At 40.5% G+C, this 27,940-nt stretch overlaps 1 protein-coding gene across 6 annotated transcripts in view; it reads left to right on the top strand.

The window, feature by feature from the left end:
* LOC126353935 (uncharacterized) overlaps window positions 1-27,940 on the top strand; it is a 340,432-nt gene that overhangs the window by 133,910 nt on the left and 178,582 nt on the right. For all 6 annotated transcript variants that reach the window (XM_050003197.1, XM_050003198.1, XM_050003202.1 and 3 more), the window contains one exon: window positions 20,025-20,123. In XM_050003197.1, the coding sequence (XP_049859154.1) occupies window positions 20,025-20,123 (99 nt within the window). The remainder of the gene's footprint in view (window positions 1-20,024; window positions 20,124-27,940) is intronic.

The following is a 27,940-nucleotide window of genomic DNA, read 5'->3' as shown; positions in this document are numbered from 1 at the left end:
AAATTTGTTTTGCTACTCCTCTGTTCTCCAGGGCTTTCCACACCTTGCTTCTATGTACACTATCATGTGCCTTTTCAGCGTCCAGGAAGGTCATTAGTAGATCTATTCCATATTCATAATGCTGTTCCTGCAGTTGTCTTACAGCGAAAATTAGAATTCCTGTTCTGCAGCCATGTTTTCTCTTCTCTTATTCTTCCTTCTGATTATGCACGAATTTGTGCTTCCAAAATTTCCTCAAAAATCTTTGCACAATGACTCATCAGTGTTTTCCCCCGATAGTTCTTGCACTCTTTTCTATTTCCCTTCATAAAGATTGGGACAATTATTCCCTTCTTCCAGTCTTCTGGGATCATCGTCTGTCTCCACACAATTTTCATTACTTGATATAACCATTGTATTCTCATCTCTTCTGCTGCTCTCACCATCTCCACACTTACGCTGACCTGGTGACTTCCCTCCCTTCATCTTGCTTAATGCCTCTTCAATTCTCCCCACGTAAGACCTTTTTCTATTTGCTGTTCCTCCTCTTTTTTCTCCTTGCCTTGTTCCTCCTCATCCAGGTCTCCATTTGGGTTCAGGAGCTCTTCAAAATACCCCTTCCACATATTCTTGAGTTTCTCCTTATTCCCTACATCCTGCCCGCTTTTGTTCACCATTCGGGCATAATCTGTTTTACTGTTCTTCCTCTTACTTTTAATCATCCCATATAACACCTTTTTTGAACCTTCACTATCCTTCTCCATCATTCTGGTCCACTGTTCCAATCTTTTTGCTTCTTTCTTTCTTTCTTGCTTGATACTCTTCTCTTGTCTCTACTGTTCTCTATCACATTCTTTCTTCCCATCTGCTTCTGAATTTCCTCTTCAAAATCTTGCTTCTCCTCAGAAATGTAACCCACCTGTGGTGCGTACACTTGCATGGCCTCTATGGTCATCCCCTTGAGGTAGTGTTGTTGTACCACATTTATACTGAGGATTTATTCTTCTCTGAATTTGGTGATTTCAAGGGATTTCTGAACTGTGAGGTTGGGCATGAAAATAGCTCAACATATATAGCATTTTATCTTGCAATTGGGTATTCTTTGTTTCCATGGAAAAATTGGAAGTGTGGAGTCATTATGAGGTTATATCAAATCATTTGACATAGAAGCAATCATTTTTTATATACTGTTTTTGTTATATAGTCTATAATTTAATTCAAAATATTGTCAAAATTTGATATTAACACCATTTCAGGGTGAAGAAGGGTTCAACAAATTTTGAATCCAAAATGAGTGGTGTATATCTGACACACATTAATGAAAACAAAAATGTTGAAAATTTATGTTTTGATGTTTTTAGTTGTTTCCACACCAGGATAATCAGTGATGAAAGAACCATTGGAGGACGAACATTTCATTAAAGTGAACAATGGAAAGTCCAAGTTGCAATATCAGCAGTTATGAGAATGATAGATTGCTACTCAGTGTGTTATCTTTACGGTGAGTACCACTCTTATCCTTTTCATTAAATTGAGTGTTTAATTTGTAAAACTGAATTACCGTTTACTATGGATGTGATGTGAGTGTGATGATCTTGCTTTGTTGGCATGCTACTACGTACCGAGTCCAACACGTATTGTATTATGCAATGTTCTATAAAGAAGAAGTTGCATTTATTTTCATAGAAAATTTTTGTCATGAATGAAGCAATCCTTCTGTAGATGTTCCCTGATCAATTACATAACCAATAGATTTCTGTTGTTGGTGATGTGTGATATTGCCTGTAATCTGTTTAGTCAGAGTACAAGTTGACAGTGTGGCATCACAGTCCAGGGGGCCAGCAGGTTTAAACAAACAGTTGTAATGTTTGTATTTACAATGCTAGTGTTTGCCTACACGAGTGGAAAGAAATGAGATGTAATAATAAATCCAAGCAGTATTCCTGCAGTCACTCTCTTAACTTTTCGCAGCCACTGTAAAATGAATTTTTAGTTCAATGACAACAAGAAGGAATTTCTTGTAATGGTGATAAATGGGTATTTGTGTACAATATTAATGGAGAGTGTTTTAAATCTTGGACAACAAGAAGACATTTCTTGTAATGGTGATAAATGTATATTTGTGTACAAGATAGAGTGTTTTAAATCGTGAAATATTCACCACCAGAGTGTAAGTAACTTGCTAGTATGTAGAAAAGATGTGGAGAGAAATTTAAATATTGCTTTATCATTGCAATTGAAGTTTTTTGTGCACACTAAGTAGGATTTCATGGATAATAATAAGAATAGTAATGGCTGCTATTGCAACAGTGACAGCAATATTTAAGTTTTCTCTCCACATCTTTTCCACGTACTAGCAATTTGCTTGCACTATGTTTGTGACTCTGTCAAGATTTAAAACACTCTCTATTAGTCTTATAAGCAAATACCTATTTATGAACATTATAAGAAATTTCTTACTATGGTCACTGAACTAAAAATTCACATTACAGTGTCTGCCAAAAGTTTTCAGAAACACTGCTTGGATTTGTTATTACATATCATTTCTTTCTTCACGTGTAGGCCAACTGTTAACATTGTAAACGAAAACATTACAACTGTTTGCTTATCCCCCCACCCACCCCTCTGGACTGTGATGCCATGCTATCGATTTGTACTATGACTAAACAGGATTACAATTAGTGTGGCACAGCTTAGTTATGCCCAATAAACTCCACGCCATCAAGGAGAGCACAACTGAGTGGAAGTCTTCTCTGCGGGCTTCTCGCAGGGACTCTGTGGTCCTCTGCTGCCTGCGCATCGGCCACACTTGGCTATCTTCTCCTGCATAAGGCCCCTCCATGTTGTCACTGCGGTTCCCGTTGAAAGTGGTCCGCCTTTTGTGGACTGTCCACATCTAGCCGCTCTACGACGGAATTTCAATCTCCCTGACTCCCTTCCTTCAATTCTAGGAGACAGTGCCTCCACAGCTAACTTTGTTTTACATTTTCTACGTGCCGCTGGTTCTTATTCTTTGGTTTAAGTTTTAGTTTCTTTCCTTAGTCTCTCTGTGTGTTCTACCCTAGTACTTTTAGGTTCGAGATTTTAATGTGTTGCAGAGTGGCTGGATCATCCTTTTTTATCCTCGTGATCAGACAGCCCAGGACATCTGCTCTACTGCTTTAAGCTGTTCTGATCACTTTTTTCCCTATCTAGAACTCCTGTGGTGTGTTGTGGTGTGTCCTGTTTGTTTTCCGTTTTGTCCCATGGACTTAGTTCAGTGGAACAAGGGACCGATGACACATAGTTTGGTCCCTTTAAACATCAAACCAACCACCCCACCAAGCAATGTTATGCGTTGCCGACAACAGAAATATATTGGCTATGTAATGAGGCAGGAAATATCTGCAGGAAGATTGTTTTATCCATGAGAAAAGTTTTCTAAGAGAATGATTGCAACACATAACTTGCCGGCTGTCATATACTTTACAGAACACTGCTTTATACAATACTTGTTGGACTCGGTATATAGTAGTATGCCAACAAAGCGAGATCATCACACTCATAATGTCGCATCCAAGTAAATGGTAAATCAGTTTTAGAAAAATGAAACACTCAATTTAATGAAAAGGATAAGAGTGCTACTAACTGTAAAGATGACACATTGAGTAGCGATCTATCCTTTTCATAATTGTTGATTATCTCACCTGGTCTCACCATTCTGCTTCTACATCTACATCCACATCCATACTCCGCAAGCCACCTGACGGTGTGTGGCGGAGGGTACCCTGAGTACCTCTATCGGCTCTCCCTTCTATTCCAGTCTCGTATTGTTCGTGGAAAGAAGGATTGTCGGTATGCTTCTGTGTGGGCTCTAATCTCTCTGATTTTATCCTCATGATCTCTTCACGAGATATATGTAGGAGGGAGCAATATACTGCTTGACTCTTCAGTGAAGATATGTTCTCGAAAGTGTAACAAAAGCCCGTACTGAGCTACTAAGCTTCTCTCTTGCAGAGTCTTCCACTGGAGTTTATCTATCATCTCCGTAACGCTTTCGCGATTACTAAATGATCCTGTAACGAAGCGCGTTGCTCTCCATTGGATCTTCCCTATCTCTTCTGTCAACCCCATCTGATACGGATCCCACACTGTTGAGCAGTATTCAAGCAGTGGGTAAACAAGCGTAGTGTAACCTACTTCCTTTGTTTTCAGATTGCATTTCCTTATGATTCTTCCAATGAGTCTCAGTCTGGCATCTGCTTTACCGATGATCAACTTTATATGATCATTCCATTTTAAATCACTCCTAGTGCATACTCCCAGATAATTTATGGAATTAACTGCATCCAGTTGCTGACCTGCAATTTTGTAGCTAAATGATAAGGGAACTATCTTTCTATGTATTCGCAGGCCATTACACTTGTCTACATTGAGATTCAATTGCCATTCCCTGCACCATGCGTCAATCCGCTGCAGATCCTCCTGCATTTCAGTACAATTTTCCATTGTTACAACCTCTCGATACACCACAGCATCATCTGCAAAAAGCCTCAGTGAACTTCCGATGTCATCCTCAAGGTCATTTATATATATTGTGAATAGAAACGGTCCTATGACACTCCCCTGCGGCACACCTGAAATCATTGTTACTTCGGAAGACTTCTTTCCATTGAGGATGAAATGCTGTGTTCTGTTATCTAGGAACTCTTCAATCCAATCACACAATTGGTCTGATAGTCCATATGCTCTTACTTTGTTCATTAAATGACTGTGGGGAACTGTATCGAACGCCTTGCAGAAGTCAAGAAACACAGCATCTACCTGTGAACCCGTGTCTATGGCTCTCTGAGTCTCGTGGACGAATAGCGCGAGCTGGGTTTCACACGACCGTCTTTTTCGAAACCCATGCTGATTCCTACAGAGTAGATTTCTAGTCTCCAGAAAAGACATTATACTCGAACATAATACGTGTTCCAAAATTCTACAACTGATCGACGTTAGAGATATAGGTCTATAGTTCTGCACATCTGTTCGACGTCCCTTCTTGAAAACCGGGATGACCTGTGCCCTTTTCCAATCCTTTGGAACGCTACGCTCTTCTAGAGACCTACGGTACACCGCTGCAAGAAGGGGGGCAAGTTCCTTCATGTACTCTGTATAAAATGGAACTGGTATCCCATCAGGCCCAGCGGCCTTTCCTCTTTTGAGCGATTTTAATTGTTTCTCTATCCCTCTGTCGTCTATTTCGATATCTACCATTTTGTCAACTGTGCGACAATCTAGAGAAGGAACTACAGTGCAGTCTTCCTCTGTGAAACAGCTTTGGAAAAAGACATTTAGTATTTCAGCCTTCAGTCTGTCATCCTCTGTTTCAGTACCATTTTGGTCACAGAGTGTGTGGACATTTTGTTTTGATCCACCTACCGCTTTGACATAAGACCAAAATTTCTTAGGATTTTCTTCCAAGTCAGTACATAGAACTTTACATTCGAATTCATTGAACGCCTCTCACATAGCCCTCCTCACACTACATTTCGCTTCACGTAAGTTTTGTTTGTCTGCAAGGTTTTGGCCAATTTTATGTTGGCTGTGAAGTCCCCTTTGCTTCTGCAACAGTTTCCTAACTCGGTTGTTGTACCAGGTTGGCTCTTTTCCATCTCTTACAATCTTGCTTGGCACATGCCCATCTAACACATATTGTACGATGGTTTTGAACTTTGTCCACTGATCCTCAACACTATCTGTACTTGAGACAAAACTTCTGTGTTGAGCTGTCAGGTACTCTGTAATTTGCTTTTTGTCACTTTTGCTAAACAGAAAAATCTTCCTACCTTTTTTAATATTTCTATTTACGGCTGAAATCATTGCTGCAGTAACCGCTTTATGATCGCTGATTCCCTGTTCTGCGTTAACTGTTTCAAATGGTTCGAGTCTGTTTGTCACCAGAAGGTCGAATATGTTATTGCCACGAGTCGGTTCTCTGTTTAACTGCTCAAGGTAGTTTTTAGATAAAGCACTTAAAAAAATTTCACTGGATTCTTTGTCCCTGCCACCCATTATGAACATTTGAGTCTTCCAGTTTATACCTGCCAAATTAAAATCTCCACCCAGAACTATAACATGGTGGGGAAATCTACTCGAAATATTATCCAAATTATCCTTCAGGTGCTCAGCCACAACAGCTGCTGAGCCAGGGGGCTATAGAGAAATCCAATTACCATGTCTGAGCCTGCTTTAACCATGACCTTCACCCAAATTATTTCACATTTCAGATCTCTGCGTCAGTTTCCTTAGATACTATTGCACTTCTTGCATTGTTCAGTTTAATGAGAAGCACATGCTCCAATGTTCTTTTCAGTGAAAAATGTGAATTTCTTCTACTAAGCAGTACTGAAATATTTAAAATATAAACAAATTCTGGACAAATTTGAATTTTTAATGTGTGACAGAGGAAGGAAGAGCAGCATTCACATTTCTCAAAATGAAAAGTGCCAATGGATGCACCTTAGTTGCAGAAATTATGTGAGCTATCACCCAGAAAGTGTGTCCAGCTACCATGCAGAAAGTATGTCCCCCCTCCTCCCACTGCTACTACTGCTTCTTGTGGCACCAGGCTACTGGCGCACTGCACTATGAATATTCTGTCAACAGCCTCTGAACAGCCCGGCCACCAGAGGCCGCCAGCAATGGCCACATGACTTGTGCACAGGGCATGGCATCCACCGCACCATCTAACTGAGCTCTCATCTTTATAAGTGCAGTGCAGCAGGTACATGCCCTTATATTGTATTCATACTTACCGTCAGCAACTGCTTGTATCAATACTTGGATTGTTTCTATATTTGTGTTTATGTTCTCAACTGTTGTTTGCTTGAATGTGGAAGAAGAGCAAACCTTGTTTCATTGGAGCCATGTTATTGCATGTATCCTACAGTACGACAAATTGGCTTTGAGCATGGTGTTCACTTTTGCCTGTGCAAGTCTATTTGGTTTTCCTTTGTTTCTTCTATCCATGGAGGCAGTGTCCAGTCTCCTTGAACAGCAGCAGCAGTAGCAGCTGAAGCAGCAGCAGCAGCAGCAGCAGCAGCAGCAGCAGGCCCTTACGGTTGTTGTCACGAACTTGTTGGCCACATTGGCTCAGCAGTCTTTTGTACTGTTGGTATAAAAACCACCCTTTCCCCCTTATGACGATGCGGCCAAAGACTGGGAGTCATATGAGAAGCATCTTTGGCAGCACTTCTTAGCTTTTGGTATCATTACTGCAAACATGTATAATTCTATGTTTCTTCCTTTCTTGGATTTCTCCTTGGATCTTCCATTTGTTGTTCCAGTTAGCCACATTCCAGGAACTTGCGTTGCTTTCGTTTGACGAAATGTATAAGTTGTTGTCAGATTGTCACTGTTAAACACACAGGTCATTGCATTTAGAGTTCTGACGTTGCCCCCCAGTCCTACAGGGCTGAGGTGGCAGAACTCCAGGCCATGGTCAATTTGTTACCAATTCTCATCATTATTTCTGTGCTGGTTCTATGGTCCATGGCACCATCATTTGGTTGGCTCCTGAAAAGGAGGTGCATCAGTGCACACTACAACTTGCAAACCCATCTTTGACATAAGTGTTAAATATTGCTCAGTCTTTTGAGGTATCTTGTGCTGCTGGTGATCAAATTGAGACTTGGTGTGACATCAATGTGGGGACTCCTATTCCCTGCATGTTGGGTGCCAGTCAGTTCTTTGGGAGGACGACGTGACAGCTGTACAAATGCAGCCTCCATGCCATACTGGACAGGACAGTTACATGCCAAACAACCACCACAGCAACAGCAGCTCATCATGCTCCTATCTTGCCCGTTTACTTCTGTGCAACATGGTAAGGTCGTGTTCCCTAAGCACTTGGTGACTTGGCAGCAACTGAAATAAAAAAAGGGCATCTAGTGTCTGTGTATCATTCCTATCCCTCTCCTGCGGAAATGGACATGGGTGTTAATTGTGTCTCCAGTGACTTGATATTTGGTGAGCTACAACAAGCAGCACATTCCACTTTTGGGGCTATTTGTGTCTCCCACCATGTATTGTCTGTAATTTGTACCTCAACTTTCTTGGAAGCTTGTACTGCACATTTGTTTGGTCAGGATGCTTTCAATACCTTTGGTTTTTCTGTTTCACATATGGTGTACCTCGTACCTGGCCACTACCCTTACCAGCATTAGACTCTCTGTGTTCTGAGGTTTTGTCTTTCTTCTCCACAAGAACCTTTGTTGTCAGTGGACACCGACCTGTGAGCACTTGTTCATGCTTTTGAAATTCAAAATTACATTTTGCACCTCCTTTTCAGGAGCCAACCGAATGATGGTGCCAAGGACCATACAATTAGCATAGGTATCATGATGAGAATTGGTAACAAACGGACATCAGTGACGTAGACAGTGGCGTGGGGTTGTGCTACCCGGCCCTGGAGGACTGGAGGGCAATGACAGAATTCTACATGCTCTACAAAGACATTTTGGCTATGGACACCTCTCAGTATAGACTGGAGGCTGTTCTCACACTTTGACGTGGGGATGGTTCCAAAAGTCCAATAGTTAATGTGTCATAAATATTAAACTTCACTCAACAGTGCTACTCTCAAGTTGAAAAGCAAACACTTGCTCTCTATGCACTCAAAAAGTTTCATGTTGTGTTGTATGGGTCTAAATTCTTCCTCATTACTGACAGTAAGCGCGCTGGTTTCGTTGTTTAACCCTTCTGCTTTGTTTTCTGACAAAGCATTTCATTGTCTCCGGTGTTGGGCCTTGTTTCTGTCTCGCTAGAAGTATGAAATACATTGTTGTCCTACTGTGCAACAAACCAACACCAATGCACTATTTCGCCTTCCACTGGGGCCAGACCCTACTTTTTATTAGGGTGAACTCCTTTGTTTTCACTTAGATGTTGAGGCACAACATACAGTGGAAGGGTTTTCTATTTCAGCCTCTGGATTGCAGCTACTGCCACTGCTGATACGGTTTTGCATCAAGTTGTTCACCTTATTCAGCATGTTTGGCCAGACAGGCCTCTGGGCAGGGCTTCTGATCCTCTACATAACTGTTTTGCCGTACATCATGACCTTTAAGTGTTTTATGATTGTGTCCTCTTAGTTTTGGATGAGCTGTCGTTTGTGGTTGTGATTCTGGCTGTCTTACAGCAGAATGTGCTTCAGTTTTGACAGGGACACTGAGGGTTCTTGGGTACCAGGTTATTGTGTTTTGACGTAGCATTGACGGTGACAGTGTACATTTTGTTGCAGCCTGCTCTCAGTGTGCTACACAATAGACAGCGCTGCGAGTGATGCTCTCTTCGTTGCCTTTGCTGCAGCATCTGTGGGAATATGTGTGTATTAATTTCATGAGACCCATCCTAAATTTTTCCTGGTTTTTGGTTGTCAATGCTTTCTATAAATTTCAATACGTTACTCACTGCCCTCAGACATCAGCCACAGCTATGATTCAGGCCGTCTCCGAAATTTGTGATGGATGATGGTCCACAGTATGTGTCTCGGGCCTTCTATTATTTTTACACCCATCAAGGTATTTTCCCCATGACTGCTGCCCCATTTCATCCCCAACGAAATGGTGAGATGGGAAATCTTGTCCATACATTCAACATACAAATGAAAAAGTACCTTGTGGTGTCTTCCTCCACAGACAAAGCCTTGACATGCTTCTTGAGTTCCTACAGGGATTGGAGTAGAATTGAGATGGTCCATGGTTGCCAGTAATGCACCCTCTAACGTCTGCTCATGCCACTCCACCAAAGTCTGATAGCACAGCCCTTGTGCCAAGCTACTGGGCCCATGGACTGGGCTTTTGTGTTTGGCCACAGACCGAAATGGACTTCGGTCATGGTCCACAGCTGCCGAGGCCACTGCCACTATATTGTGCGCACCAATGATGGGCTGACGGTGTTGCACACCTACCAGTAGTGCTTAATAGTACAGCATAATAGAGGCCCAAGGGTCTGCTGCCTCTGCCCTCAGCACATGTCCTCGTCTTGTAGAGTGTCCCTGCTGCAGGGGTGGACTCAATTCCATGTGGATGTTGCTGCCTCCTGCTTTTTCTCCGGGTTCAGCTGCCTCGATGCCTGCTGCTGGGCTTTTCCGCAGTGCTTCACTGCCATTGGTGCCAGCTGCGCCAGTGCCTTCAGGCCCTTCAACGCCGGTGCCCCTAAACAAGATGCCAGCACCTTCACCATGGGCACAGTTCCACCATATCAAGGAACTGGACATCGAGATGCTACTGGTGCCTGTGTTATCGGTTCTCTTGTAAGAGCTGCCCCCATGCCCGCATAATTGGAATGCTCTTTCCCCATGGGGGAGGGCTGCTTGAACTCTGAATATAATATTTGGGTACAAGCCATGGCACCAGGCCACTAGAACGCTATACTTTGAATATTCTGTCAATGGCATCTGCATGACTGGCCACCAGAGTTTGCCTGCAGTGGCCCATGTGACTTGTACACATGCCATGGCATCTGCTGCATAATCTCCTGGAGCCCTTCTCTTTACAAGCGCAGTGCAGTAGCAGCAGTGGGGTAAGAAATGTCTGTTACACTTTGAGGAAGGCTGTTGCATGGTGTTACTTATATTGGATATTTGAATGCAAGTCATAATACTGATAAGCAGATCTGTGTTTCTATATCACCAGTTTAAATTTACACCTGTTTTTACAACTGTAAGAACCAGTCTGAAAGTAGTGTCTATGAGGGCACGGGCATATGTAAAGCATATGAAAGTCGTAAGTAGTTGTTGAGTAACTCAGTTGATGAAACAGTGAATCGCGGCTTTCCAGTCAGATGGACACAACCATTGCAAATTTTATGGTTGCTTGGGAAAAGATTTAACTTGTGAGCCCTCGTCGCAAGGCTTCAGGAGAGTGACATCACAGCTAAACATGATGTGAGGCACTTCAGTATTTGCTGGAACATCACTCAAATCTTTCTCTTTGTTTGTGTGAAGTGATCATTGCAAGCAAGTCCCATAGACAGTAACTACGTGTCCCAGATTAAACTGGCACTTGCTGCGAAACTTGGCTGCCACTGTTCACAGAGACTACTCTTTTTGCAGGGCACATGCATGGACCTTGTGCAGTACCTGCACTGGTGACAGACTGGTCATCATTTGGTAATAATATGCCCTTAAGCAATATCATCATGTTACACCTTGTAAGAGCAATAACTAAAATCCAGGGAAAATGACAATGAGATTTTCGTTAATGTGATGGGAATATTATTGTTTCTGTAATAGTGTTTTGTAAATGACTAGTACGGTTACCAAACTGTGGGCCATTATGAAACATTTTACAAAAAGGAAAGACTGTAATGTGCTCTGTTTACATTTCCAAAGCTGATGCAGCAAATTTTTTCATTTATTATTTAAGTACAGCTGCTTTGTCAAAGTACCATGATTTTTTAATTAATAACTGTGATCAGGTTTAACCCATTAGCGCTGTGTGTTGCCATATGGCAACGCTTGTAACACTTTTTTTAAATTCATTGATTCCATGACATCAACGAAGCGAGAGTGTTGACAGCACTGAATTCTGTTCCGCAATACTGTAAAGATCACTACAATGCAACAGTTTTAACAATACATTTAAATTCTGCGGTGTAAGCAGTGTTGGAAGTCGTCGTTTGCTGATTGATGAAGAAAAATGGAGTATGAGTTCGAGTAAGAATGTTTTACACAGTAACTTATGATATATAATTTGGTTTTTTAGTATGGTTGTGCTTTAAGTACTCAAATATATATTCTTTAGAGGTTACTGCTTGCTGTGAAATAAATTACGTTCATTTAGGCCGTTTGAACGTCGGTGTTGCCATGTGGCAACGCTAGGCGGTTGTACTCAGTAAAAGGATGAATTTTCTCTTTTTTGTTTGAGAAGAGGTTTCTCGCTTGCTGAAGCACTGGAGATTCTTTATAATGATGATATTGAAGGTGAGTGTTTGTTGAGCCCCCAGATCCGAATAGAGAAGAATGATGGATTATTGTATGTGCGGTGGCTGGGCAACTCAGTTGTCACAATGATCTCTTCTTTATGTGGTGCACAAGAAGTTGGCGAAGTCAAGAGATTCTCGCAACTAAAAAGCAAAATATAATGATTCACAGACCAAAACTGGTAGCCAAATATAATACATACGTGCGAGGTACTGATCAGATGGATCAGAACAAGCATGCTATCGAATTGCAATAAGATGCAAGAAATGGTACTGGTGTCTCTTTACATGGATGTTAGATGTCGCCGTACAAAACAGTTGGATTTTGTATATTAAAGCAAGAAACCGAACTATTTCTCAGCTTGATTTCAAGAGAGAAGTAGCAACAGTGTACTTGCAAAGACACCAAGCTTTACCAAAAGGAGCTGGGAGACCATCTGCATCAAGGGCATGTTCTGACAGCCGCACATCAGATTCAGTTAGGTTTGATAAGACTGACTACCTCGTCCAGCACACAGAAGGAAAGAAGAAGAAAAGGTGTGCACACAAGGACAGTAAATCTATTGTGAGAACAATGTGTTCAAAATGTAATGTGGGAATGTGGGATTGTGTATTGAATGTTTTATTCCATTTCATGTGAAATAATGCTGAGTTCAGTGTTTGATTTTTGATTAGGCCTATTAATTGTATTGTGTTATAAAGTACCAATTGTATGATGAAGACTGAATAATAAATTTGCACAAAATTTATATATGTAACAAGAAATTTCAATAACCTACTTATTTTAGTTGAAGTTGTAATCCATATAAATTTAGGTAGTGAAAGCGCCTAACGTTGCCATATGGCAACGTCAAATATCTCGCTAATGGCGGTAATGACTTTCGTCGAAAAAATTCTGTTGTGCAATTTATGCCTTTTACAGACATTATGACGCAAATTTTTTTAACAAATCATGAAAAAATCAATTCCGGCACTAATGGGTTAAACAACGTCAAATGTGGAATGTTGGTAAAAATTTAACAATACATTATATCTTTTAACACTTTATGGTTGACAGCTGGACATGATTTGTGCAGCTTGGGTGCCCCCATTCCAACTTTGCTGTATTTTAGGACAACAGCTAATTTGTATGTAAAAATGAACACTGTCAGCTGTAATTTTATCTTCAATTTATTTTGCATGTTACTGGTTTCAGCAATGTACATCATCGTCAGATCCTCTATACTAGATAATGGCTGGATTTTCCAATGACAAACATATGTATGTCACAGCTAAAAATAACCAGTCTTCACACCAGTTTAGGCACACTCGACATTAGCGTACGACAATATCAACATGTTGAATACAAATAGTTTGTGTAATTCTGATGGAGATTGGCTGTCTGTGGTTTCCCCAATGTACGCAGGATATTCTTGAACATATAGATAAAGCTGCAACACAAAGCTCTTTTAAAGTGTGTGGAAATCAGATCACAGATTCCACTTTACAAGTGTGAGGATTCTCTGTGTGTGTCTCGTTTCTCCTGCCCCCACCCTCTCTATACTCCAGACTGACTGAAGATGTAAACTGGGGCTCAACAATAACTGTTTTTTTTTACTAGCTCTGTTGATGGCAGTAACCAGTACTTCATTTTGAGTATGTTTCATGATAGGACTCTCCGAATATCATGCTGATTATGCTGCTTTCTTCATAAGAATAAACCTGATGTAAACATTACATTATATATACTTCCATTCTAGCTAGAATCTCATTGGATTACATTTCACATGCAGTGGAAGCCAAGCTGTCTCGAGTACTGTGAAGTACAGTAATAAGTATATGTTTTATGCTGTGTTACTCGCACATCAACTCAACGATAATACAGGACAACAGTTTTACCAGCACATTTAACATGGACAGCACTGGCCAATTAGATGGCCCAACTAACCAGCAGGGATGTGAACATTCAGTTACAACATAAAAAGAGGTGAGCAGGGAGACAATACGGCTTTGAATGCCATTTAATTTTTAAATAGAACGAAATAATATACAGCAAAACTCCGGCAGTACACTTCTTACTGCACAATATGGAAAACATAACATAATGTTGGCAGTAGCTAACGTAGTGATGTAATTAAAAATAAGAGTGGTGAGCAATCCAACTTCAACACGGGGTAATTTTTCGGCACAAGCTATGTGTGATGTAAAAGTGTGTTGCAGGGATTTCACCGTATAGGGTGGGGGACTGATGACCTTAGCTGTTTAGTTCCCCTAAAACATCCCAACAACCACCACCACCACCACCACCACCACCATATAGGGAAGCAATTGAAAGTATTACTTACAGCCGTTCGAGTGGTAATCTCTGAACTCATTCCATATTGAAATCCAAGGAATACATTTCAGTTTAGGAACAGTTACTAGCTATGTTGATGACAAGGCAGTCAACAAGAGAATCCATGAAGCCATTCAAGCATCACTTTTTTCTCCATCTTTTATGATATGCATTTCTGCATCCTGCTACCATTCAACATTGACATGTCACAAAGCTTCGTTCATTTATTCCAGTACATGTGGGAGTTTAAATTTCATGTTATTTCTCACAAAATAACCTTTAACTCAGTTCTGTTTGGATTGCAGTGTATGGTGGCAGCTATAAAAATGCAGTAGTTGTATGGTGTGCTCAATGTCATTAAAATGAAAATTATTGTTTTCCATGTTTCTAGAAAGCTTATCACTCTGGTTTGTTGATTTCTTGTGTGTGAAGTAAAACAGTGGGTTTATCCAAATAAAGAAAATTTGATTATCATTTTTGTCCCAAAAATTTATTTTCAATGTTTTCTTAATTTAAATGCTCTTTAATAGCAAACTTTTTGCAAAATATCGATAATTACAGTTTTATATTTGCAATGAAAACTGGAATATGCGTAATTAGGAACAAGAAGAAAATAAGAGAAATCCCTACAACATCCAGCTAAAATTCTTTAACGCCACTGATTCAGCCATGCAACTCATTCACAGATATGCCTTAACTTTCATAAATAAAGTTCCTCAGAAAACTTCAAAGCCAACTTTCTCTGTGAACTTGTGAAAATCATTAAGGACAACCAATTTCTGGTATTTTTTAAAGGTGCCCCATGCATCTGTTTTAATATGGAGCAGGAAACTGCGTCAGCAATTTTCACAGTATATATTAACAGCATGACAATCAGAGCCGACTATTGTGCACAGATGGTACACAATTTTTGCAATAAAAACTATGTAGCTGAAGTGTATTTAAGAGATATGAGGGTGATTTGGAAAGTTCTCGGAATTGCCATGAGAGGTCAGTGCTAGTGCAACATGTTGTTCACGTGATATTCATTGGACTGTTGTCTGTAAATATATACCATTTACATGCTCTTGGAAGAGAGCTGTGGTGGTAACGTGGCTCTGTTGTTCTCGCATAGTGAGTTGCAAAGATGGAAAAAATCGAGATTGTAGCAGTGATTAAGTACTTCATAAAGGAAGGTATGAAAGCAAAGGACATTCATGCCGATTTCAAGAATACACTGGAGGACTCTGCTCCTTCATATTCAACTGTTGCCAAGTGGATAAATGAATTTAAATTTGATCGGGAGAGCTTAAATGATATGCACGCAGTGGCCGGCATAGATGTCACTATTCCAGAAATCATTGCAAAAGTGCACAAAATAGTCATGGATGATCTCTGATTGAAAGTGCATTAAGTTGATCATGCTTGCCAGATGGCATCTGAAGGGGTATTTCACATTTTAGCTGAAGAATTAGAAATGAAAAAATTATCTGCACAATGGGTGCCGCGACTCTTGACGCTGGATCAAGAACGCATGAGAATGGATGCATCAGAACAATGTTTGGCCTGTTTTAGGAGAAATGAAAAAGGTTTTTTGCCCCTGTTTGTGACTACAGATGAAACTTGGGTGGAGTACTATATCCCAGAGACAGAACAACAGTGAAAGCAGTTGAACCATTCTGTTTCTCCCCCACCAAAGAAAGCAAAGACAATTCCTTCGACAGGGAAGGTCATGACTCAAAAAGGTTCAAATGGCTCTAAGCAATATGGGACTTAACATCTGAGGTCATCAGTCCCCAAAAGGTCATGGCATCAGTGTTCTGGGATGTGAAGAGGATTCTGTTTGTAGGTTATCTCCCCACTGGGCAAACAATTACTGGAGAATACTGTGCTAACCTCCTGGACAAATTGCACACATGTGCTGTTGCCATAGTAACTAAGTAACTAAGGTATGAATTGTTGCCACACATGCCTTATTCACCTGATATGGCTTCGTCAGACTTCCATCTCTTCCTGAAACTGAAAATTTTTCTTGGTGGACAAAGATTCACTTCAAACAAAGAATTGTTGTAGGCCTGGAGGAAACAAATTTTTGAGATGGGATCAAGGCACCGGAACATCATAGGACCAAGTGCATTAACCTACAAGGAGACTAAATTGAAAAATAAAATAAAAAAGTTTCAGTCATGTAAGTACTTTTTACCTTTTCCGTTCCGAGAACTTTTTAAACCACCCTCGTATGTTGATGGCTGGTAATACAAATATAATATCTTGAAGTTTCATTACAGCAACACAGTAATAAGACATCTAATACATAAGTAGGACCTGCTTCCAAGAGTGTAAGAACACCAGTGTACATGTGCTATGGCTGCTGACTAATCATCGTGTTTGTATTTGTTTACATCAAGTTTATTCTTATGATGAACAAATTGTAGCACATAGTAAATATGTACACTGTGGTCCACATTTTCTTTGCCTTTTCCTATTTTGTGGAGCAAACCCTCCAGTATCAGCTGAAGAGGTTCGGACATGTACGTTTATTTTATATTTTCTAATTCTGCACAAAAGTGGAATTTCTCATACAATGACCATTAAAAATTTGAGTTGAACGTTTATGGTGGAGCCTCAAAGGTAGGCATAAGCATAGCCCCCCCCCCCCCCCCCCCCCCACACACACATACGCACACCCAATAGTTTTTTTTTTATAACAACAAGAAATAATCATCTATACATTAAACAGTGTTGTACGGAGTTAATAAAATGGGAATGTATAGAGATATCTCTGTCCTTGAGAACCTATCACAATAGAAACTTGGTGGCTTGTAGGGTCAGATCTTTTGCAGATCTCTGGAAGATAATTGAAAATGTATGGAGCAGATACATATTTCTTTTGTAACAACATCAACAACATTCAGTTAGTTCTATTTTCAAAGATGTGATCAGTCACAGAAACTTATGGGGCCATTCTGAAGATTACAACAATGGGGAGGCCATTATTCAGTGGACTGAAACAAACCACTTACAGCTGATTGACAATGTGAGATTCCCTGTGTCCTTTAAAAATCCAAGATGGTGAAGAGATTACGATGTGGAGCTCCACTCTGTCACTCAGCATATAATACACCAATATATAAAAGATGTTGCACCTCTACATCAAACAACCAAAACAGGAAAAGTTATTTTTAAAGTAATATGCATGTCTGTTTGCAAATGTCAGATTTTGACGCAGGTATAACACCCAAAAAACAAACTGGAAGACACTCCAGAACATAGTAGATAATATAGTATTGAAATAACAACAGCAACAAAGTTCTAAAACAGTTCATTCCAAGAGGCTATAGCTACAATTAGCTCAAGGGCTTATCTCGAGAAATGGAACACAAGCTATAAAGATATGTATAGCTGTTTAAAGCCAACCCCTTCTTTGTGCCTGCAGGTAATACTGGCCAACTGCTAATCAGTTCAGTACTGACTGCCAAAATCGCAAGTTGTATTAGAAAGGCAATGGAAGAGCTATAAATGGGGAGAGCAGTTGAATCTTTAAAGAAATCTCAACTGCAACACAACATACTCTACAGGAGGACTGCCAGCCAAATAGCCAGGCTCTCCTGGCAAATGGCACACTCAGGCTGATGTCCTTCAAACTGTACTTAAAAAAAGTAGGAACAAAGAAGATGAAGAAGAAATACTAATACTTGGGACTCCTCCAGTACAGGAGAGCCAAACAGAACACTTACCAAGAGCAAAGTAAAGACTTTAATGATATTCTATTATAACAAATTAAATATTTTGGCACTAAAATGTAACAATGACTGTTAGAAATCATTGTAATTTGCTTTACCTTCAGCCAACACCTTAACATGTGGGAGCAAACTGGGGTCATTACTATCTTAAAACAAGGAAAGACAGTTAATGATTATGGAAGATCCCCCCCTCCCCCCCCCCACCTCCACCCACCCTCACCCCTGTCTCCCACCCCTCTCTGTAAAATCTATGAGAGAATTTTCCAGGCACAGAAGTACTACACTCCTGGAAATGGAAAAAAGAACACATTGACACCGGTGTGTCAGACCCACCATACTTGCTCCGGACACTGCGAGAGGTGCTGTACAAGCAATGATCACACGCACGGCACAGCGGACACACCAGGAACCGCGGTGTTGGCCGTCGAATGGCGCTAGCTGCGCAGCATTTGTGCACCGCCGCCGTCAGTGTCATCCAGTTTGCCATGGCATACGGAGCTCCATTGCAGTCTTTAACACTGGTAGCATGTCGCGACAGCGTGGATGTGAACCGTATGTGCAGTTGACGGACTTTGAGCGAGGGCGTATAGTGGGTATGCGGGAGGCCGGGTGGACGTACCGCCGAATTGCTCAACACGTGGGGCGTGAGGTTTCCACAGTACATCGATGTTGTCGCCAGTGGTCGGCGGAAGGTGCACGTGCCCGTCGATCTGGGACCGGACCGCAGTGACGCACGGATGCACGCCAAGGCCGTAGGATCCTACGCAGTGCCGTAGGGGACTGCACCGCCACTTCCCAGCAAATTAGGGACACTGTTGCTCCTGGGGTATCGGCGAGGACCATTCGCAACCATCTCCATGAAGCTGGGCTACGGTCCTGCACACCGTTAGGCCGTCTTCCGCTCACGCCCCAACATCGTGCAGCCCGCCTCCAGTGGTGTCGCGACAGGCGTGAATGGAGAGACGAATGGAGACATGTCGTTTTCAGCGATGAGAGTCGCTTCTGCCTTGGTGCCAATGATGGTCGTATGCGTGTTTGGCACCGTGCAGGTGAGCGCCACAATCAGGACTGCATACGACCGAGGCACACAGGGCCAACACCCGGCATCATGGTGTGGGGAGCGATCTCCTACACTGGCCGTACACCTATGGTGATCGTCGAGGGGACACTGAATAGTGCACGGTACATCCCAACCGTCATCGAACCCATCGTTCTACCATTCCTAGACCGGCAAGGGAACTTGCTGTTCCAACAGGACAATGCACGTCCGCATGTATCCCGTGCCACCCAACGTGCTCTAGAAGGTGTAAGTCAACTACCCTGGCCAGCAAGATCTCCGGATCTGTTCCCCATTGAGCATGTCTCACGCGGTCTGCACGTCCAGCACGAACGCTGGTCCAACTGATGCGCCAGGTGGAAATGGCATAGCAAGCCGTTCCACAGGACTACATCCAGCATCTCTATGATCGTCTCCATGGGAGAATAGCAGCCTGCATTGCTGCGAAAGGTGGATATAAACTGTACTAGTGCCGACATTGTGCATGCTCTGTTGCCTGTGTCTGTGTGCCTGTGGTTCTGTCAGTGTGAGCATGTGATGTATCTGACCCCAGGAATGTGTCAATAAAGTTTCCCCTTCCTGGGACAATGAATTCACGGTGTTCTTATTTCAATTTCCAGGAGTGTATGTAACCTTTGAAATTGTAATGATATCCAACCAACCAACTAACAAAAGTATTCCTGCCCTGATTGCCCCAAGCCTCAAGGACCTCATGTTAGCATCTGTTAATCCAACTGATGGTACCTACTTCTGAACTAAAGTAGTCTAACTGGTAATCTCTTTTTGTAATATTCTTACTTGCCTTTTTTTCTGTTTGCTTTGAGCTTTCTGTGCAGAATAATTGTATTCCAACTTCTAGTGTTTTTAATTTGTAATAATCTGATAGCTTTGATTCCAATGAAAGGAATTGTCGCAGTTTTTTCCATTAGTATATTAATCAGGGTTTTTTAATACAAAAATATCTGAAAAACATTAATTGACATTTCTATTTTGACTTCAGTTTCAGGCTTACCACACTTCATTAAAAACAGATTTGCTTGTGGATTCCCTGAAGACTGGAAACTGTTAAGAAGACAATGGACCATGTTTTTAAAAGCAGGTATGTTAAGCCTCTTTGTGAAGCAACCACTAACCTGTACTTGGGGGCAGGGGGGAACTTATTTGATGAAGAAAAGAGAGGTGCAAAGATAGATAACATGTGCAGACTTATTGGAGGAGAAGAGTTTGTAGTTTTATCTTCTTTTTTCTTAGAAAACTAGTTGTTTCTTGTAAGTAATATAGTCAAACTGGAATTTTATGCTGCATTAGTCTAGGTTTCTTTTTGCTTCTTCACGGTGATATCATTTGTGTTAATGCCTAGAATTGTCATGGACGACTCTGAAAATGAAGGAAGATGGTGAAATCTGGTAATGGCACATTGCCCATTCCTCTCAAATAGCAGCAAGGGGGGGCCAGGTGGATGGGGGGATATCAACATAAACTATATCAAAGCACCTCACAATGTTAATTTATTAATTGTAAAATGTAAATCTGTTTAAACAGTTCATTTACAGACATAAAATTAATAATTAATGAGGGACATCCAACCCAAAATCCTTCAAACCTCTCTGAAAGTGTTCTGTTGCACATCAAACTTCCTCAACATCCTAGTGCATCCCTGTACCACTCTCAATCCCAATTCACATCCCTGTGGGAGGCCCAGGTGCAAGACATGCCCAGTCCACTCACCCAGCACTTCCTATTCCAGTCCCGTCACAGGCTTATTGTACCCCTTCAGAGGCCGGCTACCTATGACAACAGCCATGTCATATACCAACTGTGCTGCAATTGTTGCAGAGCTTTTAATATTGGTGTAGTTGCCAAGCAGCTGTCCACCAGGATGAACAGCCACCACCAAACTGTGGCAAAGAGCAAAGTAGTGTACCCTGTGGTGCAACATGCAGCTGAATGTACAGGCTTGATTTTAATGGCTGCTTGACAACCCAAGCTATCTGAATCCTCCCCTCCACCACCAGCTTTTCTGAAGAGCACAGATGGTAGTATCCTGACAACACATTCTCTGCACCTGAAATTATCCTGACCTCTCCCTATGGTAACGTACTGTTCCCACACCCTCCATCCAACAGTTTCCACCTCTATTCTGTCACCTCATCCCTATTCTTGTCTCTCACCCTCTTTGTTTGACACCCTCTGCCAACACACCCACCCATCTTTCCCCTTCACTGCTCCTCTCCTTTATTGCTCTCTGTTTCCCCAACTCCCTGCCCCAACACCTCCCAAAGTGATGCCTGTTACCAGCCTAGTTCCCTGCATGGCCTGCCAGACAGACTCATCCCTCCTCCTGTGCATACACTGCTATCTCTAGTTTGCAAGATTGAATACAAGACACGAGGATTCCCTCTGGTGATCAGGAACTGTTCACAGTCGCTTCTCCTCACCTTGTATGCTAAGTATTATTGCCGAAAATTTATTTCACAATCAAAATTCATATGTTCACTTATGGCACTCGTCCAATGCACAGGAAGTTAACAAAGATACAGAATATACCTTTTAAAAATGATCTGCATCAGAATTAACACAAGTATCTTTCTGAGACCAGTGATCATTTTTGGAATGCGTTATTTTTATAGTCTCCACATTGCCGTAATAGTTCCACTTCATCTTCTCTTTGTTCTTCAAGTTGTCTGTTTTCCACTGAAATGTTCTCGTTGTCTGTAGGATTGTAGTGCCACATCTATTGAAGCATTGCAGACTTTTTTGTTACCAAAAAAATACACACAAGATAGTAAAGAATCACTGTTAGTGTGTAGTGCAGGCAGACGTCAATAACTAAAGAAAACACTTAATACAGTAAGTTTGAAAGTAGGCCTACAAAACATCTAATAGAAAATGGCACAAGTTGACAACTGAGCCATAGAACAGCTTAGTTTTCCTATTCAGATCACTTCTTGACTGCAGCTAGATGGAGAGCTGAAGACATAAAAAGGAAGGAAATTAGTCTGGTCCCCATGTTGTTCCAAAATACATAAAAACTTCGGACATGTTTGAAATTAAAGTGTACAATCAGTGTTTGTTACCTTTGTCCTACGGCAGTGAGACATAGCATTAAAATGAAAAGAAAGAAAACATTCAAACACCCTGGTTGTTCATCAAGCAATAAGGAGATGCATGTTGGGAGTTACTTGAAGACAAGAGGAAACAAACCAATGGCTCAGGGAACAGACTTCTTTGTAGGATTAATTTTATAACACTAACGAAAATGAAATTGAGGTGGACAGCACATGTAGCCACACAATTTGATTTTAAATGGACTAAGCAAGTTGCTTGCTGGACTCTGCTAGATTAAGAACAGAGATGCTGATCTTGTAGATGATGGTTAGGTAACATTAAAAGACTTATAACAACACCATGGAAATACATGGTGGAAGTGGTGGTGTGTAAGTCATAAATATCTTAGGATTTTTCACCAAAGTGGTAAATGGAATTTTATTTTTGAATTCATTTTCTCTCTTGACTTTTATGTGGGCTGTGTTCAACTTTTGTTGTCAACAAGGATTTGGTTTCGTTTAAATCTAGTTATTTCATGACAATCAACCAAACATTAATAGTGAAACACATTGGGTCTGTGCCACCTCTCACTACTTTGTCATCTCCCAGCACGGTGCGTGCCACATAAATCACTAAAATGATTCTATAACACTTTCCAATAGTGGAATAATGGAAGGAGTGCTGCTGTGCTAGGAGTGTGGACCTGTTCAGGACAGTGTAGCTGTGCATGTATATGCGTTGCTTTGGGTTGGGTGAACATACTGTATTAGGCATTGCATTTGAATTGTGATGTAATGATGTACAATGCCATACAAGCATGAAAATAGAGAGAACAGAACATTTAATATATTTATTTGGGAATTCATTCAGTTTTATTTTTTATAATTTAATTTAGTAATTATTATAAATTATTGAATTTTGTCCATTGATATGCCAGAGCATAAGCCCCAGAATTATTTATGATGACCACACAGATAATAATCCCATTGTGGTCCACATTTCCTTTTACCTGTTTGCTGGAATTGGTTTTATTATTTGTGTTTTAGATGCAAAAGAAACAACTGATCAGTTTGCCACATAAATCTTTAATATTCCGTGTGATGCAAGTGTGTGGTATTGTTCACATGAACAAGTGCTTGTTGAAAGAAAATAAATATTTAATATCCTTAACTTCCTGCTTAGTCAATCACACACACACACACACACACACACACACACACACACACACACACACACACACACTCCATTTGTTTAAATGATTATCACACACACACACACACACACACTCCATTTGTTTAAATGATTATTGCTTTATCCCTTCAAACATTTATAAAATCATTCTTCCTTTTTTCTCCCTAACAAACATTATAATGTCCAGTAAATGATAACACCTGAATCATATTCCACATAGGGCCTGGAGATGATAGTGCTGGCCAGGGGTGACTAGGAAAACTCTGCTGAAAGATACAACATATTTTAGTTAACCTTGAGCTGCAACTTGGAAGTGCTGTGATGCTCCTGGATTCACCCTCTTCAGGTGTGTGGTCTACCGGTGATACCGATGGATGTTGGAGTGTAGCAGGGGCAGGATGGCCATTTTATGTCCTCATCTCATGTTGCTGACACTGTTTATCTCACTCAGTGGTGCGTGGCTAAGTTAGCATTATGAGACCCTGAGTGAGCAGTGTCAGTGATGCATAAACCACTGAATTCTCATAGGCAGCCACTGTTACTGGGTTAGAAACTCACACTGGTGTGTAAGGATTGCTGCAGTACCTCTGTAGCTGCGAACCACTGCCCTCCAAGACAGAAGTTCTGCGTTGGAGCCTGTTGGTGGCTCATCTTATGTGTTGTTCCAAGTGTGCAGGTGGAGACATAAAACTCTGAGCTGGTCTGGTGGAGATGGCTGCTCAGATTGGTGTTGGTTGCTGGCTGGCCCATAATATGATAGAGAATTGCATGAAGCTGATGTCATGGAGGGTGCTGCCAGACTGTGCATAATTATGTTGGAAACACAGGGTATTTATAGCAATGAATTGTGCTGTTACCCTGTTTCCACGCGCATACAGATCAACATCTCAGAGCCTCAATGCTGTGGAAATACTCCACAAGCTGGTTAATAGTTGCATGGCCTTTCACCGCGATTGTGCTGGTCAGCCCAGTCACCTTACCGTGTACAAACTGGCTAGCTTGTGAAATTACGTGTCACCACCTCTGTGCTTGCATGCTTGCCTCACATACGGCTGCAGTGGAGCTGCTTTTAATTCAGTAACACCCAAAATTTACTGAAGACATTGCAGTATTATTGTGTCATGAATCGATACTTATAATTATACATAACGTAAATGGACAGATAAAAAAATCTTCTCACCGAGCTGCAGCAGGAGAACACACATAAAAAAGGTATTACATAGACAAGCTTTTGGAGCCAATGGCTCACCCTGGAAGAGGGATGAAGGAAAAGGACTAGTGAGGTATAGGCAGAGGAGTAGAGTTCAGAAAAGTCAGCCAGAACCCTGGGTCAGAGGAGACTTACTGACCAGGATGAGAAGGAAAGACTACATTATATTTTCAAAAATTGATTATTTTCATTGTTATAATTTTACATAATATTTTTTTGTATGTGTGAGTCTTTGATTGTCAGTGTTTCAATAATTGATTCAGTCTCCTCTGTTTGTTTCTTTGTGTGTTGTCACTGCGTGTGGTGCAGCTGCCTTGGAAAACAGTATTCCAAAAGTTCTACATGTTTGTCAGTAAAAGCTTGATTTTACTTGCAAATTAATGAAAAATAGTGGTTATGAAATTTTGTGCATTAATTTTCATTTTCCCTGTAGTAATACCTTGAATGCCCTATTTACGCCGTAATAGTTATTTCCTGACATACGTTAAAGTGATAATTTTATTCAGTGAGTTTGCTGTTCTCTCATGTGATGCATGGTTTTTGCATGTTTGATAGCATTAGTCAACATTTCACAGTATTTTTTACACTGAAATTGCTGAATAAGGAGGCGCAAATCACTGTCCAGCCATCCAGATTTTGGTATTTTGTGTTTTCTGTAGATTGGCTGATTTCCCCCAATCAACTTTGTCCTGCATCTCTAATACCCTCATTAATTGAACATTAAACAGTTGTTTGATTGAGTGAAATCCTGCATCTTGCCCTTGACTGTCTTTTATATAAAACTGTGTTACAACTCAAATTTCCTTCCACATTATCTACTGATTATATTAACCAAACATGTTGTCTGCTAATACTATAATTTTGCTTACAAATTTTTTAAAGACTATGAATAATGGTAGGGGCAGCTACAGGAAAGTGAATCTTTCTAGAAAAGCTTTACACCTTTCAGTCATATGACTTGAGTTATAGACAACTCGGCAAGTGTTCTTTTAAGATTGTTAACGAGTGTCCAGATTGCAATTCGACCTGTATCTCTAGATATTTTGTTTGTCACCTAAGGAAGTGGTTTTACTTTGACTCTTCATTGTGTTAGTATTTTTGCTTATTAGTATGACAAACCATTTCTCATTTTTCTTACAGTGTGTCCATCAGCTATCAAACCAATCTTTGAAGATGTTTTCTTTTGATAGCACTACCATTTATATGGTGGAAAGTACTCTTTTTGAATCAGATTGAAAGATTGACACAATCAAAGCATGGCTAAAAGTGTTGACCTATTCATTGTCTCTTCAGAGTCCATTACTCAGGTGTCCAAAGAACAGTTATGAGAAAGGATGATGATTCTTTCAATTCTTCTTCCTTAATGTTTCAGGATGGTTGTGGGACAGGTATACAAAATTGTGGAATAGATTGGTGATCTCATCGTGTATAGAATTATGGAACACCAGTTGAATGCTTCCATGTTACAGCCCATATGCTGAGACCAGACAAAGATTAATGAAAATCTGTTTGGAGCACAACTCCATGTGTGGGTGCAGCATGTATAGTGGGAAAAGCAGAAAAAAATTATTGGAGCCTCTAAATTTTGGTGTTCCAAGGGAATTTCTTGAAAATCAGGAGACTGATTGAATAAGGAACAAAGTCTGGCAATGAGTGAGCAAGAAATATGACTAGTAAAGAACTTTACAACTAGCAAAGAGAAAATGGTTGGGTACATATTACTACATGCCTTGTTTATGAAACTTGTTGTTGAAGTGATTATGTTAATAAAGAGTTGTAGGCTGGAAGATGAAGGTGAAATGAAACAGAACAATAACCAAAATACTCTAGGTGACAAAAGACTTAGGAGACCTTCTAATACTGTGTCAGACCTCCTTTTGCCTGGTGTAATGCAGTAGCTCAATGTGGCTCCATAGCTCATGGTCTAGTGGCAAGCATTGCTGCCTCTGGACTTACAGAGTCTCTTCAAGCTATAAATACCAAATCTTCAACAAACGTTACTTCATGAGAACTGTTTGTGACAAAAAAGTTTCCTCTCTTGCTGGGATGTTGAGTTCAAATTACATTTGAAAGTGAAAACCCTTCTTTTTTCTAAAAATAGTTGGGAGAGACTGCTGTTATCACTGCCACCCTCAGACTGAATGTCTTCAGCCTTTGGAGAATAAGTGGAAATAGTTTGTTGATGGTGACATATGATGTGGTGTCATTTTTTGTTTGGCTGGTGAGTTCAAATTATACAAGAATGTGTTTTATTTCATAATCACTACTTTCCTTAATTACTGTATCAATATCAGATTGGGAAAACTTTTAGAGTAACTCCATTATCACTTTATCTTCCAATTTTCTTGCCATCTTCATACAAAAATATGAAGCTATAGATCTGAAGTAAATTACAAGTACAGAATATTTTATATGAAAAAAATTCTTCAATATTTTCTACTTGGACTAAGTTATAGCGTAAACAGACTTTCCATGAAACTGGGGAAAAAATATGAAAACCAGATTATCACAGTTAACATTGAAAATTAAGCACAGAATGACATCCATCCAACTACATGCAGTTGAATAGCATAAAGACTACCACCGCTGAGATTCAAGCCGGTCTAGAGCCACAGTAATACAGCCATAAAAGTTCTACGATATGTTAACGGTGTACCAAACTAAGCATAAATAAGGAGCAGCAGTCCTATTCATGCTATTAATAAAAGAGAATATTTTATGCTCTTCTTTTAAAATGGGACCCAAAAATCCTGTCAGACCATAAAGTGGTAAAATCCAAATGGTTAACTGTCAAAGCATTCACAACAAAATGCCAGAGTTTGAAGAGGCCTAACAAACACTGGAGCTGGCATAACGTTAGGCATAGAGAGCGGGTTAAAACCTAAAATTAACTGTACTGAGCTCCTTAGGAATAATTTAAGTGTATACGAAAAGGATAGGGAAATGCGAAGTAGGGGGTGGTTGTACTTCTCACTGTAGACGAGTAACACAAATCCATTGAGGTAGATATTGTAGCTGTATTTGAGAGATTGTTTGGGCAAGACTCGTCATCTACAGTGGGCATAAAGTTACAATAGGGTTCTCCTATCGACCACCAGACATTACCTCCTGATGTAATAAAAAGCTGAGAGAATATCTAAGTTCTCTTGTAAGTAAGTTTCATAATCACACTGTAATTGTTGCAGGAGATTTTAATCATCCAAAAATCAATTGAGATAATTATAGTTTTGTTAGTAGTGCTGTGACAAGACATCCTGTGAAACATTAAATGACTTCCCTGAAAACTACCTAGAACAGGTGGTTCTGAATCTCACTCATGATGGAAATATATTAGATCTACAGCAACAAACAGACCTGGCCTCTTTGAAGATGTCCACATCAAAACTGCTGTCAATGACACCCTGAGATGCAGCAACCAAAGTTAAAAGAGCATCTAAAACAAGTAGAAAGATTTATATGTTGAGTAA

This window comes from Schistocerca gregaria, chromosome 3, assembly GCF_023897955.1.
Source record: "Schistocerca gregaria isolate iqSchGreg1 chromosome 3, iqSchGreg1.2, whole genome shotgun sequence".
NCBI lineage: Eukaryota > Metazoa > Arthropoda > Insecta > Orthoptera > Acrididae > Schistocerca > Schistocerca gregaria.
Note: the sequence above shows the minus strand (reverse complement) of the source record. Positions and strands in the feature narration are given on the sequence as shown.